The sequence below is a fragment of the Oncorhynchus gorbuscha genome, linkage group LG16 (genome assembly GCF_021184085.1).
Source record: "Oncorhynchus gorbuscha isolate QuinsamMale2020 ecotype Even-year linkage group LG16, OgorEven_v1.0, whole genome shotgun sequence".
NCBI lineage: Eukaryota > Metazoa > Chordata > Actinopteri > Salmoniformes > Salmonidae > Oncorhynchus > Oncorhynchus gorbuscha.
The window spans coordinates 44,571,082-44,583,101 of record NC_060188.1 but is presented as its reverse complement, the minus strand read 5'-3'; the positions used below and the strand labels follow the sequence as shown (position 1 = coordinate 44,583,101).

Sequence of the window (12,020 nt, the reverse complement as noted above, 5' to 3'; positions counted from 1 at the left end):
CTAACACCATATCCCGAGTGAGCCATGTTTCCGTGAAACAGAGAATGTTACAATCTCTGATCTCTCTCTGGAAGGCAACTCGTGCACTAATTTTGTCCACCTTGTTGTCTAGAAACTGGACATTGGCCACTAATATTCTTGGAAGGGGTGCTCGCCTTTTAAGTCTGACCAGGAGGCCGCTCCGTGCAGAGACAACGTTGTTTTGTTCGGCCTCTGGGATTAGATCCAATGTCCAGGGTGGAGTTTCGAACAAAGGATCCACTTTGAGAAAGTCGTATTCCTGGTCATAATGTTGGTAAGTTGACGTCACTCTTATATCCAATAGTTCTTCCCGGCTGTATGTAATAACACGTAAGATTTGCTGGACTAACAATGTAAAAAAGAATACATTAAAAAAATGAATTACTGCATAGTTTCCTCAGGACTTGAAGCAAGGTGACCATCTCTGTCGACGCCATCTTGCTGTATTGTTTTGGAGAGGTTTTTTTACCCTCTCCACAGCGGCCCCGTCAATGTGAATGGGGCCATCCTTTCTCTGCTGTCTCCTGTAGTCCACGATCAGCTTCTTTGTTTTGTTGGCGTTTTAGCCTACAGAGAAATTGCAGGTTCTCCCCCTCAGGACCACTGATGATATGTCTCACTTATCTTAGACTCTGCATTCCAAATGGCACCCTATTTCCTACATACTGTGCTACAATTGACCAGGGCCCTATGTAGGGAATAGGGAGCCATTTAGGAAGCAGCAAGAGGTTAGCCTCCCATCACAGGGGAATCAACAGTATTTTGCTCTGAATCGTCTCCCTGCTGGGAACGAGAGGAAACCAATCCTAATAACAAAGTCCTGTGCTCCCTGTGCGTGTGCGTATCTGCATCGTTTAGTTTATCTGAGTGTATAATTGTGAATGGGAGCTGTGAATACTTGCATGCATGTGGCTAAACCATACTTAGCATACAGCACCCTTTCACTTTACTCTGACCTCTAGGCCATGGCTGTGATACCAGGGACTAGAGCAAGGGAGCCCTGAAGAGAACTCATCTAAGTGGGCTAAGAACACGCTGTGGCAGCTGGTTCAGAAATGCACAAGACCTTAATCCATAGAGCCTAGATACTGGGAAGGATAATGACACAAGAAGATGCTATACTGATACTGTATACTCACTCTCACTCTGGACAAAACAGTGAGAGAGGCTCTCTCCACCTACATTAGTGCAGCCCAGGAAGCATCCTGCCAGGCACACATTCCCTCTCTCTCTCTCATCCTCCCTGGATAGACGTGTCCACCTCGGCTGCTGTATTCCTATATGAGCCAATTATCGGTGGGACAGAAGATCATGACCGAGACCCTCCGGCTCCCCTCCTTCCAGGTACAGGCCCCGGGGGACTGGCAGACCCCAGATGGAGACCCAGGATCAGAAGCCTCCGTCGGGGGAAAGGTACCCATTGCGGGTGGTGACTCTTCCGCCCTCTCCAGTTCTGCCACTCCGTCTCTCCGCCGCAAGCGCTTCAAGATGCGGCGCATGAAGAACGTGCAGAGCGAGAGCAGCGTGACCCCGGCTGTGTCTACAGCGGCTGCCACTATGAGGTCAGAGGTCATGAGTAAGGGCCAGGGGTCGCACTCCTTCTCAGGGGGCATGGAGTACTTACAGCTGCCGTCCATCGAGATTACACCATCCAGCGACGAGGACGCGGCAACCACCTGGTCCAACTGCTCCACACCCAGCGCTTCACCGCGACGCAAGCGCTTCCTGCTGCACCGCTGGCTGAACGTGCGCGAGAAGAAGGATCACTACAGTGAGAGCAGGTAAGTTTCCCCTAGATACAGATCTATGATGTGCTTCTCCTCCCCAATCCTAATCGTAACCATTAGTGTGCAAAACTGTGTATAATGTAAAATACACCGTGGGTTACCCATTAAGTGTTAGACATAAAGTTGGGCCAGCTTAAGGCACCCTTATGCATAAAAGTGTAGTTGGAACCATGTAGAAATGGAATCATATCAGAACCATTAAACAGAACAATAATTATGATTATACTAGGAGGTGCTGGTCTAGGATCAGGTGCCTCTTGTCCATTTAATTGTATTGATTGTGATCTAAAAACTGATCCTAGATCAGCACTCCAACTGATCTCAACGCCTTATGAATGCAGGACCTGGTCTGTAGTGGAGAGCTGGAATCCAGTTTGTTTTTCTTTTGTCTTTGTGTATAATCTTCCTGCGAAAAAAATGACACCGACCTGCTTCTATCAAAGTTGATGTGGTTTGTTGATTTCTACAGCTTCCATCACTTTTTCACTTGAACAAATCAAATCAAATCAAATAAATGTATTTATATAGCCCTTCGTACATCAGCTGATATCTCAAAGTGCTGTACAGAAACCCAGCCTAAAACCCCAAACAGCAAGCAATGCAGGTGTAGAAGCACGGTGGCTCGTAAAAACTCCCTAGAAAGGCCAAAACCTAGGAAGAAACCTAGAGAGGAACCAGGCTATGTGGGTTGGCCAGTCCTCTTCTGGCTGTGCCGGGTGGAGATTATAACAGAACATGGCCAAGATGTTAAAATGTTCATAAATGACCAGCATGGTCGAATAATAATAAGGCAGAACAGTTGAAACTGGAGCAGCAGCACAGTCAGGTGGACTGGGGACAGCAAGGAGTCATCATGTCAGGTAGTCCTGGGGCATGGTCCTAGGGCTCAGGTCCTCCGAGAGAGAGAAAGAAAGAGAGAAGGAGAGAATTAGAGAACGCACACTTACATTCACACAGGACACCGAATAGGACAGGAGAAGTACTCCAGATATAACAAACTGACCCTAGCCCCCCGACACATAAACTACTGCAGCATAAATACTGGAGGCTGAGACAGGAGGGGTCAGGAGACACTGTGGCCCCATCCGAGGACACCCCCGGACAGGGCCAAACAGGAAGGATAACAAGCCCCTAATAGTGATTAGTGACACGAAAAAAAACTGCACTTAGTGGTTGAAGTCCTCAATGGGACCCTATTTGTTTATTGAATCTCCATCCCAGGCAGGTTTGTGTTTCTCATATATACCAGCTGTTGACGTCCAAATTTGATCATATACATGTTCTGTAAACAGGTTATTTTCACCCCCAACCTTATCGTGACTAAATAGGCACCTTGAAATGTTACATAAGCCACAGTGCAGAGTATGAATTGCATTATAAATTAAACCAGGCCCATGATACAATGCATCATCAAACAGCAGGAAATGGAGGAGTGCGCTTAAGAATAATGGATACAAATGTTTTATACATACAAATGCCACTGCTGCCAGAGTTTGGTCTTCAGTGAATCTGGATGATATGCACAGCACTGGAATGCAATAATACATCGTCTGGGAAATAAATGGTTTGTATTGTTTTTAAATGAGGGTTTATGTTCACTATTGGAATTTGAAGTTTTGGCCTTTGTATTTTATTAGCATAATATAATGTTAATTGCCTGGAGTTGCCTGGTGTCTGTTAGTAACTGTGTCTAAGTTGAAAGTGCATATTTTTGTTTTATGAGGACTATTGACTACTACAGTATTGTCCCTGGCTGTTCACTACTTTAAAGGATGGGAGATTTCTACCACTTATAGCATTGGTTCGACTTTGATGACTAACCAAATCCGCTACTAAATTTTGTTAAGGCTGTCACAAGAGATTAGGTGAAACTGATCTCTGACTGCATACTACAGCCATTCCAAGAGACAAAGTGAGAACGACAATCCATGCTTATTACTGTGGATAGTTCTGGAGTTGACCAATGTCCTCGTCCCATTGATATGTACAGCCTTACAACTGAGAGCTAAAGGTAACGTCTGTGTCCCAAATGGCACCTATGTAATGCACTACTTTTGACCAGGGTCTATAGGGTTTTGGTCAAAGGTAGTGCACCATATAAGCAACAGGGGGGATTTAGGACAGAGACCATGTAGAATTGCCAGGGGACAGCTGGAAGGAGTCTACAGGGCTATATGAAATATTCATAGCCAACACTGCTTTCTGGAGACCTGGGCTACGTCCCAAATGGCACCCTATTCCCTATATATTATACTACTTTTGTAGCCCCCATATGGACCGTGGTCAAAAGTAGTACATTATATAGGGAATAGGGTACCATTTGAAACACAGCTCTGATTTGCCTAATATAAAACAGTACTGCTGCTTATGTAGCCGAGTCGGCCTTTAGTTTCCAGTGCTCTGACACATAGCCTGGATGGCAGATTCATGCACCCATGCCTTATTGTTGTCATGGCAAGTCTTGCCAAGTTGGCTGTCGCAGAAACCGACAGGCTGCTCTGAAGGTATATTATTTGCTATGAGATGTGCCACTTTTCTGTCTCACTCTTTCATGTGGTACATGTAAGGCACATTGCGGTTGTGGCACTCTTGGTTATGTGAAGAGGCCTATCCGACCAATGGAAGCTTGTCTTTTGTTGATGTAGTTGCCGTTGTCGTTGATTTTGTCTGGATGCCTCTTTGACAGAAAATATCCCCACTGTTTTTACATAAATGTTGCTGCCTGAACACTGGCAACAATGCATGGAAATACTTTCAATAGAACGAATTATAGCTTAAAGTGACTATACGACCAGAGATACAGGATGTCTCTACATGCCGGTTTGCCGGACACAGATTTAATACTAGTTCTAGACAAGAAAATGTTCCATGGATATACTTTTTAATCCAGGATTAGGCTTCATAGGGCCAGCAGTTTTTTTTTTCTTTCTCACTTGACCAACTAGCCACTCGACCCCTAGCAATAGGCTACTATAACTAGGGACGGGAGTCTTTCCTCGTCAGGTCACATTCAGGAACAACTCCCAACGTAACCATAACATACTTAACCTCACATTGCATTCTTATTGGCTAATATTGACTCAAACCCGCTTTCCTGATGTGGCATTTGGAAGCAATGCTTGGATCTTGAATCCAAGCATTGCTTGTGAGAAAGACCCGAGTGAGAAAGGCCCGATCATGTGACGGAGAGCCATGTGAGTGACAGGTGCTTCGGCACGCAGCGGGGAGAAGGGAATAATGTGATTATATTCAGCCCACGACCACAACGGCCGCTGGTCGCAAAAGGCATGGATTTTTTAGGGGGCATTACAAAGGGGATGCAGGACAGGAAATTCGAGGCATTTAACAAGTGCTTGTCAAATTGTGAATGAGAGGCTGATGAAGTGTGTACAGCCTGTGCAAAAAAACTAAGCAGAGCTCGTGCTTTTCATGCAACTTTAAAAAAAACATCATTAGAGTGGCATCTTGCAGCCAAGGAATGTATAAAAATCGAAACATATAGCCCAATATTTGTATTACAACTTAAGTTCAATAAATAATTCTAAATTAAGCATACAGGAATACCTGTTTCTTTGTTAACCGCTCAACACAGAATAGTCACATGTGCGCACTCCCTCAGATCTTTTGGAGAAAATATCCTTTCTATTTTATTCAGCTATATTCAATTGTATTCTTCATACTATAATATACTATAGAAGAATGCCACAGAATTCTAAGCAAACCTTGTCTGCTAAATACATTTACATTACATTTACATTTAAGTCATTTAGCAGACGCTCTTATCCAGAGCGACTTACAAATTGGTGCATTCACCTTATGACATCCAGTGGGACAGTCACTTAACAATAGTGCATCTAAAACTTAGGGGGGGGTGGGGTGAGAGGGATTACTTAACCTATCCTAGGTATTCCTTAAAGAGGTGGGGTTTCAGGTGTCTCCGGAAGGTGGTGATTGACTCCGCTGTCCTGGCGTCGTGAGGGAGTTTGTTCCACCATTGGGGGGGCCAGGGCAGCGAACAGTTTTGACTGGGCTGAGCGGGAGCTGTACTTCCTCAGTGGTAGGGAGGCGAGCAGGCCAGAGGTGGATGAACGCAGTGCCCTTGTTTGGGTGTAGGGCCTGATCAGAGCCTGGAGGTACTGAGGTGCCGTTCCCCTCACAGCTCCGTAGGCAAGCACCATGGTCTTGTAGCGGATGCGAGCTTCAACTGGAAGCCAGTGGAGAGAACGGAGGAGCGGGGTGACGTGAGAGAACTTGGGAAGGTTGAACACCAGACGGGCTGCGGCGTTCTGGATGAGTTGAAGGGGTTTAATGGCACAGGCAGGGAGCCCAGCCAACAGCGAGTTGCAGTAATCCAGACGGGAGATGACAAGTGCCTGGATTAGGACCTGCGCCGCTTCCTGTGTGAGGCAGGGTCGTACTCTGCGGATGTTGTAGAGCATGAACCTACAGGAACGGGCCACCGCCTTGATGTTAGTTGAGAACGACAGGGTGTTGTCCAGGATCACGCCAAGGTTCTTGGCGCTCTGGGAGGAGGACACAATGGAGTTGTCAACCGTGATGGCGAGATCATGGAACGGGCAGTCCTTCCCCGGGAGGAAGAGCAGCTCCGTCTTGCCGAGGTTCAGCTTGAGGTGGTGAGTGTAGCCCACAGACATATGTCATAGCCAAATCAGGGCCTAACATAAGGACAACTCAAGAGTATGCAATTCTGTTCTTCTGAAATAGACTACATTTTCTTCATATCATGTATCTCTAGACCTGTCTAAAATAAACAGTGGATTTATTGTGACGGTGTAGGATATATTCCATGGATTTATTAGACTTTTTATAATGTAGATGTTCCAAAGGTCTGCTTCAGTGGTTTGTAGGCTCTGCGGGGAAGCCAGGAGATGCTACATTGTTTAACAAGGGACATAAATAAAGGGGTCATAGATTTTCACCTGGATTCAACCTGGTCAGTGTATGTCATGGAAAGAGCAGGCGTTGTATACTCAGTGTAGCTTCAGAGCATGGTTAAAACTATCATTTTGACCTCATAGATGGTCAGTCTTTGCATCCATAACTCTTTCTGTTGAGTTGTTACATTTCATTTTAACACACACACACACACACACACACACACACACACACACACACACACACACACACACACACACACACACACACACACACACACACACACACACACACACACACACACACACACACACAGACAGATCTCTGCCGGTGTGTGTTAAATAACATGTATTACTCTCTAACACTATCTCTGTGCTACGTTTCCCAGCAGGGAGAGCAGCCTACACAGCAGCCACGAGGAGGACTCCGCTCGCTTCTTGACCCCTCACAGTCGGGAGGAGAGGTGGGTGACGTGTGTGTGTGTGTGTGTGTGTGTGTGTGTGTGTGTGTGTGTGTGTGTGTGTGTGTGTGTGTGTGTGTGTGTGTGTGTGTGTGTGTGTGTGTGTGTGTGTGTGTGTGTGTGTGTGTGTGTGTGTGTGTGTGTGTGTGTGTGTGTGTGTGTGTGACTGCATACTGTGTGCATGCATATATGTGTTAACATGCATGCTTGTGGGCAGCTAGGTGAATGTGTGCAATGATAAAGCAAATGCAATGTCCATGTGTTGCTCATGAAGACTTTTGGAAGACACTATGTTTTACATGTATCGCCTATCAGACAATTTAGCACAACTTGCTAGCGTGCAAAGAGATGTGGTGAGGATGATGTGTGAGGTGATAATTCCACTAGAGGGCAGTTCTTAACCCAAACCCTCAATGGAGGTCTACTTCACAGTAGTGCAGGGTTAGAGTCAAGGAGAGCGAGAGAGAGGGGACGTGTGTGAGAGAAATGTAGAAGGGAAGATAAAGTGATGAGGGAGGGAGAGAGAACGAGAATAAGAGGGGAAAAAGGGAGAGGGGGGAACTGTTTTAAAGAGGGGTGTTAAAATGCTCAATTTTAAAGGGGGGGTGTTAAGTAGCTGTGAAACGTGCCCGTTTTTTTTTCACACAACACAGCCTCAGAGAATTCCCCCCTTTTTTCCAGCTCCTTTTCTCTCTCTCTTTTAGTTTGATCTTCTCACACTGAGCACAGGAGACGTTGAATACACACCATAGCAAAACATTTCAAAATGCTGTCCAACAGAAAACTAAAATGAGAGTTTCTTATTGACATGTTCGGAATATCACCACTCCATTTCAGGCTGTATACTTCAGTTTCCTGCCTAGGGAGGACCCCCTAGCTGATGCTGATACAGGATTTTAAAATGGCAAAGCAACTTTCACCCCCAACCCCCCAAAAAATCTATATCAGATATTTTCTCAAGAATTGCATTTATTCTTAGCACCATCTGTGGCGAGAACACACTATTAATTTATGTCAATGGATGGCATATAATGGTGTAACGTCTCCTCTGCGCGCTTGCAGGTGTAGTAAGCTTGAATTTGAAATGGTATGCCCTCTCACAAAAAGGCGTAGCACACTCCCCCAGCAGCCCCCTGAGGGGGGTGCCTGCGAGCTCATTCCATTGAACTCAGGTCGGAAGAACATCAAAGGTTCCAACCCACCCACTTTAAATAGACATCCACTCCTCAGGTCATTTTGGCCACTGTCCCCGTCAGCATCACAGTGTGCCAGTGTAACAGTGTAGTAGACAATAGTTGTCAAATTACCTAGAAACACCAACACAGATACATTTTCAATGAAGCTCCTTGAATTATTTCTCCTCTTATCCCTTTTCTCATTAAACCCAACCAGTCTCCACTATATCCAACCAGACAGATATCACTAAATCATTTATATATATACTAGATGTTTTGAAGCCACCTCGCCTCCATCTTGCATTTATTACATTTGTTTTTGTCACTTGTATTATATTACAGACACCTTAATGCATACATTTAATTATATTATGTGAGCTAAATAAAAAAAATATAAATGCAAACATTTTCCTTAAAGTATACTTTTTTGAAAGTACTGATGTCACTGTCACCACTACAACAAAAACATACTTAAATACATGTCATTTTGTCTTTGAAACATTTTATTGAAATACTATAGAATTCCATTCATTCCTATGGAGGACTGCACATTCTGGGAAGTGCCAATATGGCCTACTAGTGGCATCAAAGCCTCTCATTGGCCAATACATAGCATCAGCCATCCAGGGTGTTTATACATCACTGGTATCACTCAGTGGCTCACTGAGGCTAGATACCCATCTTTTATCAGCACTGGCCAGCTCACTAACAGACCGCCTGGCACACTGATGCATTTATTTATGGTCACGTAACCTTGAGGCTCCTTCTCTGGTGTGAAGGTACGGCTAACTATCACGTTAATGATTTATAACGATGCAAATGTGGTCTTGCTAGACTTTAGCATCCCCCTTGAAGGCGTTTTTCACAGTCGCCCTGAGAGTGAGTAAGTGAGTGTGTGTGTTCTTGTGTGTGACCTAATTTAATGCTCACGGAGCTAAGAAAAAATAGATATCTTTGTGCTGGCTGTGGCTGTGCACCTGTCTGTGATGTTGTAAAACGGTAACTAGTTAGAGTATTTGGGCTGGGTCTTGTTACTCACATACTCATCTCAGATATCTTCAGGCCTCAGTTCAAATACATTTGGTATTTCAATGTTTTTTTTATTTTTTATACATATTTTCTGATATATATTTTTTTATACTGCTCAAGAGATTAATCGGACTGGTTGGTGAACATTTCGCTAATGAATACGTATTTAAAAAAATATTTTTTGTATTCGAACCCGCATCTGTTGTGATGCTTCTAGCACTGCGATGCAGTGCCTCAGACCATGGTGTACTGGGCCGTACTCACCATCCACTGTAGCGCCTTACGGTCGGGTGCCTTGCAGTCGTTGTACCAAGCGGCGATGCGGCCAGTCAAGATGCTCTCAGTGGTGCAGCTGTATGACTTTTTTTGAGGATCTGAGGGCCCATGTTGTGTCCTCTTCACAACTATGTGGGTGTGTGTGGACCATGTTCATTTCTTAGTGATGTAGACACTGAGGAACTTGAAGCTCTCGACCCGCTCCACTACAGCCCCGTCCACGTGGATGGAAATGCAAAACTGACGCAAGATCAGCATCTAGGAGGAACTTCACCCTAGACCTCGACTCTCACTGTAGGGAAAAGCATTCTAGGTTCCTAACAACTCATTGGAGTATTTCATTCAATTAGACGCTAGGCAATCTCTCAGGATGCTTATTTTACTCACACTGGGTCATACAGTATGTCACTTCACACAACAACAAAACACCTCGGTCCCCGAACACACCAGTTGCGGTTGGTGTTACGTGACTCGTGATGTCGCTGGATGCAGGCCTTGCTCTGCTCCTTTGCCAGTGATATCATGAATCAGGACCAATTTGTGTGGACAAATTTGTTTTATTGAAAGCGCACAGCTAAATTAGCTATTTTTGTCAAAAGTACTATCGGTTTTGAGTCAGGAAATGTGTACTTTTCCATCTAATACATTTGAGATAATTTTTTGCCAATATTTTATGGAGCCGACAGCCACAGCAGCTGGTATCAACTGCACATGGCGCCCTGGTGGGGGAGACCCTGCTACATAGAAATGTAGCACTTTGCATTCAGCAACGTCACGAGTCAGAGAGCTAGGCTACCAGCATCACTTTCCTCGTTGTATAATTCCTTCTCGTCGTGGACTTCAGTGCACAATACAACATCTGTCTCTGACCAGGCGCAAAAACCTCTCCAAGACAAACCTTCATACCATGACTATTAACCGCTACACAGCCTACATCGTTGTCACCAACATTTATAGTTAACTAACTAGAACTAATGTGTTAGTAAAACAACAATCCAATCCATGTGTACAATAAAGCAGTACAGTGTACAGCAAGCAGTTTAGCAGTGACAGCGGCGGGCCCCGGTGACAATAGATTTATAAAACCGAAAGCTTACCTTGACTTGGAAGAGTTGCAGTGTTGGACATCCTTAACCAGCTAGCATTCCTCTCTGTTTGAGCCAGGTTGTTGAGTAGGCTAAATTAGCTGAATTAGCTAAGTAGGTGTAAGGTAAACTATGAAGAAAAAAAAATACTACGAAATATAGCTACATCTCGCTCTCTGTTGCTTCTCCTTAATTTATGAAGAAGTTCATTTGTTCAAAACTGTTCAACTATTGTCTTTCTCTTTGAGTCAACTACTCACCACACTTTATACACTGCAGTGCTAGCAAGCTGTAACTTATGCTTTCATTTCTAGATGAATACTCAGAAATCATGTCCGTTCATACTGCAAGAGCTCTGTAAGGTTGGAGGGCTTCCTTGTCATAATTACTGTGTAAGTCTATGGAAGGGGGTGAGAACCATGAGCCTCCTAGGTTTTGTTTGGAAATAAATGTACCCAGAGGAGGATAAAAGCTAACTGTCCTCTGGCTACACCATGGTGCTACTCTACAGAATGCTGCTGAGGCTACTGTAGACCTTCATTGCGAAACAGTGTGTTTGAATCCGTTATTTGTTGACGTGAAGATATTTAGTATAGTTTTATCTAAAAAGGATAACTTTTTGAATGTTTCACTATTTTTATTTTTATTAAATTCACTGAGTGGGATGGTCCTCCCCTTCCTCCTCTGAGGAGCCTCCACTGACACACACACACACACACACACACACACACCCAACCCCCTGCATTACTTAACACCTGCAGGAACTGCCCTATGGGGGGGGACATTGAGCACTGCACACACTCCCTCATAGTTAACTCCCCAGCTCCTATCCCCTTCTCCCTCTGCTCCCCCTCCCCAGTGGACAGCTCATTAATTATGTGGTGATTGTCTAGGCAGGCAGGCCGTTCCCATGGGGAGAATCATCCACACACTGCACATCGGGCTATAGCTACAGCCAGGTATACAGGTACAGGGTACTGTAAGCCAGCAGCGCTGAGCAGAGCGGGTGGAGAGAGGCAGAAGACGGAGAGAATCAGGAAGTGGGTCACCTTAGGAGAGGGCAGGCAGAGAGAGAGAGTGAGAGATATAGAGGAGCTGAGAGAGTGTTTGTGTGAGCGAGAAATTGAGAGAGGGAATGAAAGTGGGATAGCGGTAGTGGGGTACTAAGGGAGTGTGTGTGTGTGATAGTGAGAGGGAGTTAGGAAAGAGATTAGGATGCTTTTTGGAATCTGGAGAGAAAAAAAGACATAAGATCGCCTGAGGGATGCATCTTTATTAGATCAAAACCTGG

At 44.9% G+C, this 12,020-nt stretch overlaps 1 protein-coding gene across 5 annotated transcripts in view; it reads left to right on the top strand.

The window, feature by feature from the left end:
* The window catches only part of LOC124000136 (protein Aster-B-like), a 164,196-nt gene that overhangs the window by 67,958 nt on the left and 84,218 nt on the right, over positions 1-12,020 (top strand). For all 5 annotated transcript variants that reach the window (XM_046306309.1, XM_046306304.1, XM_046306305.1 and 2 more), the window contains exon 2: positions 7,093-7,167. In XM_046306309.1, coding sequence (XP_046162265.1) covers positions 7,093-7,167 — 75 coding nt within the window. The remainder of the gene's footprint in view (positions 1-7,092; positions 7,168-12,020) is intronic.